Source organism: Sciurus vulgaris, assembly GCF_902686455.1.
Source record: "Sciurus vulgaris genome assembly, chromosome: 6".
NCBI lineage: Eukaryota > Metazoa > Chordata > Mammalia > Rodentia > Sciuridae > Sciurus > Sciurus vulgaris.
In genome coordinates, this window is record NC_136466.1 from 118,792,505 (window position 1) to 118,805,152 (window position 12,648).

Consider the following 12,648-nt stretch of genomic DNA (forward strand, 5'->3'; position numbering starts at 1 on the left):
CAGTTGGGATTTATTGATTTTCCCATGATGAGATTTATGTTAAGGACTTTGGGCAAGAACAGGACATAGTTGACGATGTGTACTTTCCTTTTATGTTTTAAAATTTAAGTTTTAAAACTGATACAGGAAAACACACAACCTGTAATATTAATGGGGTACATCTGATGTTTTGGAACATGCACATATAGTGTAATTGGATTAAACATTTCTGTCTTCTCAAACATTGATCACTTCTTTATGGTGAAAACATTCAAATTTCTTTTTGAGATATACGGTACACAATCACATATATTTCCTTTTATAACTGTTAAAAAATACAGCTTTAAAAAGAAAAGAGATTGTAATGACTCTTTTAAAGAGAACAACAAGATTTCCTCATCATGGCTAGTGAGAAAGTTTGAGATTGACTATCCAAACTATGGGCTTTCAACTTAATTTTACCAAAATATTAAACTCTTGATTATAATTGTAAAGGCATATACATATTTTCATTTGCTACAGATCTTTAAAAGTCTTTAAATGTTTTAAAACTTATATTACTAAAAGACACTGTTAAATATACATTATGTTTTCTAGCCCATGAAGTTTAAATAAAATCTCACTTGAGAGACCGATTGTTCTGGCTATAAAGTGAAGTTTTTCTTTTCCAGGACTTTTCAGGAAGTGAAGTGCTCTACACAATAGAATATTCCAGATAACAGAATTTTATATTTAATCAATTAAAACAAAATTTTTTTTTTACCAATCAGGTTAGAATCATTGACTGTTTTTAGCCTTATTAAAGAATAAGAAACACCATCTAATCTTTTCTTAATAAATCATTGTCATTATAATGAGCACCAACAACTTTATCCTTGAAAGATACTGACACATTCTCAGAGCAAAAGAAATGTCTATAGTAGATACAGCCATAATATTTGATCACTAGGTTCTTAAATGTCCTGATCTATTATGAAATGCTTGCCTATCACCTCTTTCTGTTACTGGAATGAATGTTGTCAGTCATGTTTTCCCTATGGACTTAAAAAAAATTTATTTAAGCTAATACTGGGTTAGAAATATCCATGGGTCCACCTCTGCTCTGATTTTCTTTTGCTAATTTATTCTCCCTAAAAAATTATTGAAATACCCTTCACATACCATACAACTCACCATTGTAGGGTATACTTGTCCTCACTTTCATTGCTTTTTAATTGCTCTGAACTCAGAAAACCAAATAATCAATTATTAGTACCATGCCTAAAGTAAGGAGAAACTAAAGATGGCAGATAATCTGAAAGGCTTTCTATGAATCAAGTACACATATACTTTCATTTTTTCATGTAAATAAGTTAAAAATTAGCAAACAGATTAAGAGTAGACAAATGGAAAAAATAAGTTTGACACTTTGGTTTTCTCTTAAACATTAAAAATAAAAAATAATTCTAGTAGGCATACCACAGAGCTAACATTCCAACAGGGTTTCTGTTTCTTATTAAAACCAAGATTAAGCTATTTAACATTATATATTAGATAGATGAATAGTAGTCAAAAACTACATATTTTCACAACCTATCAAGTCTAAGGGGCCCTACTCTGATTTAATCCAGTATTAAAAAGATAATTTGAAAAAGCCTGAAATGGCCCAGTGCAACTTGAGAGGTACAAGCACCTCAGGGATGTGTTTCATGAAGAGGCTTTAAAATTCTTTCTTGATTTACAAGCTCAGATTGCTCTTCTTTCTCTAATTTTTGGCACAAGTCATAGAGCAGGTATTGTGTGCTTAGAACTTCAGAGAATCTGACACCTTATCTCCCTAAAGCTGATTAGAGAATATGTCCAAACCTGTATTTCTATGTTACTAGGTTCAGTTTGTTACTGGTTTTTATATGATAAAACTTAAAAAAGAAAAAACAACCTGGAAAGGACTTAGAGACATAATTTAATGAAAAGGATTATACAGTTTATTAAAGAACTTGACGGGGCCAACACAGGAAACCAACTCTATCTCCAGTTAATTAGCAAACTTATTCAAAATTTATTATATGTGCTCCCCCCCAACAATTCTGTGCAGAGGCCTGGATGATTTACAGTGCAACTAAAGAGATTCCAAGGCTGTAAACAGGACTGCCCTGCAGTATATCTCCTTTGACATTGCTGGTATATAAAGTAAAACATAACATTCCTTATTTATCTAAGTTGGGGTGCTAGAGTGTACTGGAGATTCTGTACTCAACCTAGAAAAGCAATTTGAATTTTCCAAAGTAAAATTCAATGCTAATTCAAAATTTTAATTATATAACTATACTAACGATTTATTCCTTGACATTTTATTTTTCATTTACTTCTGTACACGGTATCTGAAGTCATTAAAAATTAAGTAGAAAACAAACTAAAGGCAAAATTATGGTTACATTTAAATAATGCATTTCTTCCTATGAAGTATACTTATAACTATTAAGTGACACCATCCTTGTAATACAAGGAATAACAGATCTTAATTATCTTTAAATTTATAAACGGAAAAACAGATGAGTCCAGATTTTAAAGTAGATTCGCCAATGTGACAGACTGGACTCAAAAGTAGAACTATGACTAGAATGTAAGCCCTTAATTGTCTATACAAATCTGGCAAAGGATCTGGCCCAGGAAACTGGGTAGAGATTATAAAACCAATGGAATATTAATCCCTTAATCAAAGGTGATTTCCTAAGATGGTAGAATCCCTGAAGAAAGCATCACATCTGTCAGAGCACCTGGCTCAATGGGAGGCCTCCATTCAGGCAAGCAGGCCAAAATTAGGTACTTTAATGCATGGGCATTAGAACACAAGGCTTTCTTGTTCTTATAATAAATTTCTTTCCAAGTGCTTTTAATCCAAGTATAATACACTTTATTCTAAAATGAAGCTGCAATAGTGAGCAAGTGTTAAGACTTGCCAGATGGATTAAAAAACCCAGGAAATAATATCACTGGAAGCTTTACTTAAAGAATGTATGTATCCAAGAACATGGGAGATCTTTCCTCTTCTAAGGTTTTCTTTTATTTCTTTCTTTAGTGTTCTGTAGTTCTCATTGTAGAGGTCTTTCACCTCTTTTGTGAGATTGATTCCCAAGTATTTTATTTTTTTCGAGGCTATTGTGAATGGGGTAGTTTTCCTAATTTCTCTTTCTGAAGATTCATCACTTATGTATAAAAATGCATTGGATTTATGAGCATTGATCTTGTAACCTGCTACTTTACTGAATTCATTTATGAGTTCTAAGAGTTTTCTGGTGGAATTTCCAGGTTCCTCTAAATATATAATCATGTCATCAGCGAACAGGGATAGTTTGAGTTCTTCTAAAGATCTCCCATGTTCTTGGAGAGGCAGAATTAATATTGTCAAAATGGCCGTACTACCTAAAGTGCTATACAGATTCAATGTAATTCCAATTAAAATCCCAATGCCGTACCTTACAGAAATAGAGCAAGCAATTATGAAATTCATTTGGAAGAATAAAAAACCCAGAATAGTTAAAGCAATCCTCAGTAGAAAGAGCGAAGCAGGGGGTATTGCAATACCAGATCTTCACCTCTATTACAAAGCAATAGTAACAAAAACGGCATGGTATTGGTACCAAAATAGACAGGTAGATCAATGGTACAGAATAGAGGACATGGACACAAACCCAAATAAATACAATTTTCTCATACTAGACAAAGGGGCCAAAAATATGCAATGGAGAAAAGATAGCCTCTTCAACAAATGGTGCTGGGAAAACTGGAAAACCATATGCAACAGAATGAAATTAAACCCCTATCTCTTACCCTGCAGAAAACTCAACTCAAAATGGATCAAGGACCTCGGAATCAGACCAGAGACCCTGCATCTTATAGAAGAAAAAGTAGGTCCAAACCTTCAACTTGTTGGCTTAGGATCAGACTTCCTTAACAGGACTCCCATAGCACAAGAAATAAAAGCTAGAATCAACCACTGGGATAGATTCAAACTAAATAGCTTTCTCTCAGCAAAGGAAACTATCAGTAATGTGAAGAGAGAGCCTACAGAGTGGGAGAATATCTTTGCCACTCATACTTCAAATAGAGCGCTAATTTCCAGAATCTATAAAGAACTCAAAAAGGTCTACACCAAGAATACAAATAATCCAATCAACAAATGGGCTAAGGAAATGAACAGACATTTCACAGAAGAAGATGTACAAGCAATCAACAGATATATGAAAAAATGTTCAACATCTCTAGTAATAAGAGAAATGCAAATCAAAACTACCCTAAGATTTCATCTCACCCCAATTAGAATGGCGATTATCAAGAACACAAGCAACAACAGGTGTTGGTGAGGATGTGGGGAAAAAGGTACACTCATACATTGCTGGTGGGGTTGCAAATTAGTGCAGCCACTCTGGAAAGCAGTATGGAGATTCCTCTGAAAGCTTGGAATGGAACCACCATTTGACCCAGCTATCCCACTCCTTGGCCTATACCCAAAGGACTTAAAATCAGCATACTACAGAGATACAGCCACATCAATGTTCATAGCTGCTCAATTCACAATAGCCAGATTGTGGAACCAACCTAGATGCCCTTCAGTTGATGAATGGATAAAGAAACTGTGGCGCATATATATATATATATATATATATATATATATATATATATATATATATAATGGAATATTACTCAGCCATGAAGAATGATAAAATTATGGCATTTGCAGGCAAATGGATGAAATTGGAGAATATCATGCTAAGTGAGATAAGCCAATCTCAAAAACTAAAGGACGAATGATCTCGCTCATAAGCGGATGAGGACATATAATGGGGGATGGGAGGGGTTAGTGTTAGGGTTAGGGTTAGGTTCAGGGTTAGGGATAAGGAGGGTGTTAAGAATGGAGGAAGGAAGGACTGTATAGAGGGAAAAGAGGGGAGGGAGGAGTGGGGGGGAAGGGAAAAAAATAACAGAATGAATTAAACAACATTGCCCTATGTAAATTTATGATTACACAAATGGTATACCTTGACTCTATGTACAAATAGAGAAACAACATGTATTCCATTTGTATACAATAATAAAAAAAAGAAGGAATAAACAGAAAAAAAAGAATGTATGTAAATTTATACACATATTTCTTTTAACAAATAATATCATTATAGAAAGGTTACTATAACAAATAAGTTTATTTTGACATTTTAATTATGTCATATTTACATATGAACATTGATTACAGGCTATAACTACAACTAACACAGCATTAAAATTCATATTTTCAACTTCTTGGATTTGGATAGGAAACTGAATGGAACCAGGAATAGCTATATTTTTCTTCTTACAAATTTAAAATTATTTTTATGTAGTACTATAAGTTTATTAAAAGTTTTCTCATTATTTTACTTTTCACAAGAAGCCTACAGGGAACATTCTAAGACATTTCATCCCTGGATTTATGATATGAAAACTGAGTCATCAAGGCTTAAGTAATTTCACTGCCAGTAACTATAAAGAATTTTAATACTTCCTTACTTATATTTTGGAGAAGTTATAATATTCCAAAATACACTTTTAATCCATTAGTGCTATATAAAATAAGCACCTAGCATTACTATCAGAATTATTGTTAAAAATACCAAAAGAAATGTATTTTTGGTCCCTCTGTATTAGCAGGTGTAGCACATACATCAAGTGGAAGCACATGTTTCATTCTTACAGAAAGCAGGTCTACATTACACAAATTACACAATAATCTGCTACTCCAAATGATCCAAAAAGCTTTAAAACATATTATCTGTTTCTAAGTTTATTGTTAAAATTAAATTACTAGATATAGCAGAAAATGTTCAAAAGACCAAAGCATAACGAGTTGCCAGAATACTCAGATAATTTAGTCTTGGACTAAACTAAAATGTTTTATAAAAGCCAGATATGTAGACATATATCCCAATCAAGAAATCTTTTCTGAACAGGTTCATGAGAGTGTTCAGCTCAATTGATGCATGAAGTTACAGAGCCAAGGTCAAATAACACTTTCCAACTTCTTTCATGTGAGAATCTTACTAAACATATACACATGAGAACCTCTGGATCTGTTCCCAGAGTTCATGTAGTTCTTATTTATTTATTTATTTATTTATTTATTTATTTATTTATTTTTTAGCTGTAGATGGATACAATACCTTTATTTTATTTACTTATGTGGTTCTGAGGATTGAACCCAGTGCCTCACACATACAAGACAAGGACTTTACCACTCAGTTACATCCCCAGCCCGAGTTCATATAGTTTTAATCTTGGAATATCTGCTGACTGGGAAGACAGGCTAAATTATGATGTAGACTGAAAGATGCTGAAAATCCTACTTCACTGCTATGATGCTATGTTGTGAGATGGCTCATAGTATATCATTTGTAACCACAGGAAGAGAAGTGTTACTAGGCTTAAAAACTGCAAGCAACATTTGATTTTCAAATATAATGTGGTATTTACTGAAATTCATAAATCTTTCATAATAAACAAGTTTCTATCATCATAGAAGCAATACCTGTCAATTTTAAAAGATCAAACTAAGTTTTGAAGAAATAATGGTTTCAAAAAACAGGTAATCCATAATGTGCATCATAAGAAAGTTCTAAAAGAGCCTTCTAACAAGATAGTGATAATAGAATATGGCTTCTAATAACACTCTAAAAACATCAGAATCAAAATAGAGTGGTCCACTTACTTTCCAGCTTTTCTAAACACAATACTCAAATAAGAGGAAACAGTTCTGTGGAGAAGTAGTTTACAGTAGGTCCGGAGGAGGGAAAATGCATGATAAGTCTGTGTTAGAAAGCATGGAAGTTCTCAAAGGATGTGGCAAGTGAAAGGACACAGAAGACATCTTGGAAGAGCTATCCATGGCCAAAGTTGCAAAAAATATGACCGCAATGAATGATAATTTGAATATGTAAAATAATATAAATAAAAACTCATATGAAATAATGAAAAAGAGAGTTCTTTATTATGAAATTCCAAGTAGTAAAAGTAGTAGGAATCAGGTAAATAGAATGTCACCATTAGAACACCACAATAAATAAATATCTTCTGCAGATGAGATCTACCATCTACCAAGGAATGCTAAAATTAATGGGGGATAGCTTGAAGAGTTTAAAACAGGTTACCTGTATAGTTTAAAAGTTTCTTCTCCCACATACTTCTAAATCTCAAAGACAGAAAGAGTGATTGTACAAAGCAACAACTCAGCTGATACTACTAATCAAATGACCAAGGCAATGTCACCAGTGATGAGATGGTAGACATCATGTTACTACTGAAAAACGCACTGAAGAGGCAAACCATTTCTGTGGCAATTTTGCAAAAAAAAATATGCATAACCTTGATCCAATCATGACAAGTCATCAAATTTCAAATTGAGAGATATTCTACAAAAGATCTAACTAGGAGTGTTCAAAGTGTCAAGGTCATTAAATATAAGGAAAGACTGAGGAAGAGTCCCAGATTTGTGAACACTAAAGAGAATGATCACTAAATGCAATATGGAACCAGACAAAAGAATAGAACATAAAAAAGGATATTACTGTGAAAAATGGTGAAATTCTAATGGGGTCTTTAGTTAGTTAGTAGTATTATGCCAACATTAATTGCTTGATGTTGATCTATGCACTTTGGTTATCATCTTAACATTAAAGGTATGTGGGAACTAGAATTATTTTTGCAATTTCTCCATAAGTCTAAAATTATTTTAAAAGCCAAGAAAAATTAGTAAATAATATGCCAGTTCCAACAGTAGAAAACAAAACAACAATTAAATGAACCTACTTTTTTAGAAGCTAATTTTAACTGTTGTTCAGATCAGGGCAAATCAAGGTATTCCTCTCTATATGAGGAGAATTAAATTCAGAAAAATAATTACTTATATAAATTCCTATCTAATCATGGCATAATAACTTTTTTATATACAAGGATGAAAATAAGCTCCTAAAGATACTTGTCTTTTGTGTGAAGAAATGAGACATTTAAGACTTAAAGCTTTCTTTACCTAATTATATTCAGTATCTCTAAGACAGAGAAACATATACTGCTTAAGTGTAACATAGGCCTTACCTACACAGCATCAGTATAGTAATCATCTACTGCATCTCTCATTCCTACTAGATCATGAACCACAGAGGCAAGAACTATCCATCTATTGCCAACTTAATAGCCCAGTCCAGCACAGTTCTTGAGATGTGGGAGTGCTTATAATTATTAGCTCAAAAATGAATAAATTTCTTAAGTAAAAGTTCTTTCTAGTTGAATGGAATTACTTAATGTGTTTAGTATGCTTTTACTTATAAGAAACAATTCCCTGGGAAACTTATATATAACGTTAAATATAAAATAATCCTCAGTGGTTTTTTTTTCAGATAATCTTAATATTATTAATATAGTGTACTTCTATTTTGGGTTATATTTCACTTATAAGATCTAGTCCTAAATAAGTCTACCCTTTCTTTTAAATTTTATTTATAATTTGTGTCATTATGGGTGAATTAGTTTTTTAGCAATTAGCTTCATTCAAATACATATTTCAGAGACTTTCAATTTTTTATAAAGTACCTGCTTTTACTACAATGGTCATTGGAATATGGTACAAATAATCTAAGCACTATGCCCTTTAAATAGTTTTATGGTATTACTTGTGCTATTTAAAACAATAAGAATATATTGGTCAAATATTAGCCTGCTATTAGTATTAGAATATGTATTCTTTAAAGCTAGATGCTGAATCTTTTTTTTTTTTTTTTTGGCACTGGGGATTGAACCCAGGGTCTCATTCATACAAGGCAAGTGTTCTACCACTGAGTTACATCTCTAACCCTTATTTTATTTTTTAATATACTTCTACAGAATGTATTTGTCTACAGAATCTAGTAGATTAAAAAAACACTTCAAGGTTTCCAAATGTATGAAGATACAGATGAAATACAGATGAAGCAAATTTATTAAGTCAAATCTTGTACACATTATTAGAGGCAAATGAATAAAGTTTTCAATCATGTTAAAATTGGAATCTATGATGTAATTTATTACTGGAAGAAGAAAACAGATTTGAGTATTCCAAGTTACAATTTTGAAAAATGAACATTACTTGCTTTACTGTAGAACAGTTTAAAGTAAATTAGAGATTTTTACTGAAAGGAAACAGCTTTTCATGAAGCTATTCTAGTTTAATTAAAATCATAGTGAATCACAGAACATATCCAACCTGTATGAATAGTAGGTGTTATTTTGATCATTTTTATTAATAGTTTAGATTTTCTGTCTTAACATAAGAGGAAAAAGTAAAAACAAAAAGAGCAGATATTTAATATTTCAAACGAACACACAAATGTTTTTATAAATCCTAGACATGGGTCCCAAATACTTTTCTAATTTTTTTTTTTTTTTGGAGAATATGTGGTATTTAAAAAAATGAACATTTCATTTCTGTGCATTTTTACTCCAGTTATGTGCTATGGCAACATGAAGTTTTGCTTGATTTTAAGTACTCCATCAAATTCTCAGTAGGTCTACGTAAGAGCAACAGTTTTGATCATGTTTGTATTGAATTTACTTCTCATAAAAAATGTCCTCAGTGGAAATTTATTTAATTGGCTAACTTTCCAAAGCAAGTATCAGGGGAAACAACAACACTGCCACACCTCAAGAAAGAGGGAGGAAAGAAGGAAAAGGAGGAAAGCAGAAGAATAGAGAGGAGGGAAGGAGTTAAGCAAAATGAGGAGGAGGAGCATCAAAAGAAAATGTAAGCCTGATAAATGGCCTTACCTTCATTTCTTTTCTCTGCTTTTGATGCATTTTCTGCTTTTTTTTGTTTTGCTGCTAAGAGTTCTCGCTTTAATTGTCTTGCTTCTTTTCTGAGCTCCTCACTATAAAGCAAAAAGCAGTTATTTATGTTTATACTACAATGACAAAAAGGTTGTCTAGCAAAAACAGAACTGTAGGTTAGGTATACTAAGTCTAAGAAAAACAAAGGGATTAATAAAATTCGTTCATTTTGTTTCTATATACATATTTGTTGTATGAAACATACTAAAATGATATTTTTAAAGTTGTAATTTTTCACAGAAACCTTTTTTATGAGTTACTATGAAATAGTTCCCTTTTCAAGTATATCAAACACAAGAAGGTAAGTGATTAATGATCCATTATCTTCTTTTATTTTGGCAATGCAGCAAATCTTTTTTACTTTAAATTTTTTTATTAAAATCTTTTTTATTTTTACAGACTGCATTTTGATTCATTATACACAAATGGGGTACAACTATTATCTTCTTAATTCACAAGCAAATTTAGTATTCTAGTTTCAATTAATATTTCATGGTGATGTGGAGTCAAAACAAAAATTTTAATGTAAATACATTCACTAAAACTGTATATATACAAAACAATTTGGCTTCAAATTTGCTGAATTCCTGAACTGGGACCAGTAATTATCATTTACTAAGCAGTTATTACATGTTAGGTTCACTGCTTAAAACCTTAAAAACTCATTTGATTATTCAAACTCAAGTTCATAACTCAATACACAATTTGGCATATTCTTTCCTCTTCTGTGAAATGCACCATGCACCAAAGTACTGATGATTAATATACTACTTCATGTGTTAAAGGCAAACTGAGGCATGTTTTGATGACATATATGAGAACCACATTCATTTCTTGGAGGAAGCTATTAAACTACTCACATCATAAACCCTGCTACAATATGGATATAGTGCGCTGTCCCCAGTATTAATGTGTTAAAGGTTTGGTCCCCAGGGTGGTAGTATTGGGAGGTGATGGAACCTTTAAAGATGGTGCCCAGTGGGAGGTCTTTGGATCAATTGCAGGTAGAACTGTGGTACCCTAGTCTCTCCCTGGCTTCCTGTTTCAAGATATTATTTCTCTCTCTCTTTCTCTCTCTCTCTCTCTCTCTCTCTCTCTCTCTCTCTCTCTCTCTCTCTCTCTCTCTCTCTGTCTCATGCTGTCATCACTGGCATCTGCTATGAGGTGACACAGCTAAGGTGGGGGTACTTTTAAGAGACTTCTAGGCTGTTGCAGCAACCAAAAGTGAATGTAAAATAAACCTCATTTTTTAAAAAAAGTCTGCCTCAGGTATTTTGTTATAATAACAAAAAAAGTTGACTAATACAAACCCATAGGATCACTTGTGAATAGTCAAAGTCATGTGTATCTTTGAATATCAAGCATCCACTCTATTGTCAACAAAAACTAGACTGGATCAAGGATACTCAGAGAGAAGCCTGTAAGCTTAAGCAGACATCCCACTCTGGAAATGGTCTCCAAAGTTCTCCAAGCCAAGGTTTAGTTGAATCTTAAGACAGTTCCACCCTGATTCAATCATTAGTGCTTCCTACCTATCCTAAATCTCAAGTCTTTTTACCACTCACTATCCTGTATTACATTTACCAAACTGATAAGGCTTATAATATGCCTGACTTAGTTCTTTTTTTCCACCTAAGAAAAACAGTCACATTTTGTGTCTGCTTAGCCTTCAAGACCCTGAAATCTGAAACAAACCTCTCTGATCAAAATCCATTACTGTTTTACCTTTTTCACTCTTTCATTACTACTGAACTTACACTCACTCATAATAATGAAAGCCAATCCCTCAACTGTTGTTCATGCTCCATCAGCCTCACTATAATTCTCACTGGCTTTGTATCTATTCTGGATGGCATGGTTATCCATTTCAACAATGTCCTCATCAGCTCCTTTAATTTTCTTGACTTGTTTGACCCTTGTAGATACATCACAATCATCTGAAAGAAACTGTGGATATGGTTTCATGTTGTTCCCCCTCAAGGGATCTGTTCCAGGAGACAAACCTCTGAAAAACAGGGTAACTTTAGATGTGAGATGTTTCTTGGGGATTTGCCCTTGTGACAAGTCCCACTGATAATTCCAGTATGCACTCAGGTTTGAGATCCAATGCTTAGCACTTTACTACAGAAATTATCATGTCCCTTTTATAATTTGAAGGATTCCTACTTCACTGACCCTTTCATTCAGCAAACAAACATGCTCAAATTTCCCTGGACTCTGCTTGAATCAAATGATTATCATCTCCACAAATGGACTCCATTTCTGAAAGGTTTACATACACAGTCTACTTTATAATCTCTTGCAATCTATCCCTCTTATACTGTACTGAAACTGTACCTATATCAACCAAACTCAATGGCCTTTTCACAGTTCTCTTCCTCTTTGGCCTATCATTCAATGATGCTAAATACTCTTTCCTTCCTGAAATTCTATCCTAATGAGACTTACATATCACTCTGGACTCTTGATTTTCCATTTCTTCTCCTGGTTACTCTTTCTCTTCCTATTTCACAATTATTGGCATTTTTCTTATCTCCATACCCTGTACACAGGCAGTTTTGTCTAATCTCATAACATCAACATCACTCGTATATAGGTTATTTCCAAATCTAGAGTTTTGCCTTAATATTGGTTCTGTATTTCTTTTTGTAATAAATCTCCATGTAGATGAGTGCTATCCAACAGAAATATAAGGTAAACATATAGCAGTTTAAAGTCTCCCAGCAGATATATTTTGATAAAACAAAAAGAAAAGCTTATATTATTTCAAAAGTATTACTTGACCATGCAACCAATTAAAAAAAC

The 12,648-nt window shown here is 32.8% G+C and overlaps 1 protein-coding gene across 2 annotated transcripts in view; it reads right to left on the minus strand.

The window, feature by feature from the left end:
• CWC27 (CWC27 spliceosome associated cyclophilin) overlaps positions 1-12,648 on the minus strand; it is a 249,148-nt gene that overhangs the window by 131,502 nt on the left and 104,998 nt on the right. For both annotated transcript variants that reach the window (XM_079144877.1, XM_079144878.1), the window contains exon 11: positions 9,784-9,884. In XM_079144877.1, the coding sequence (XP_079001003.1) occupies positions 9,784-9,884 (101 nt within the window). The remainder of the gene's footprint in view (positions 1-9,783; positions 9,885-12,648) is intronic.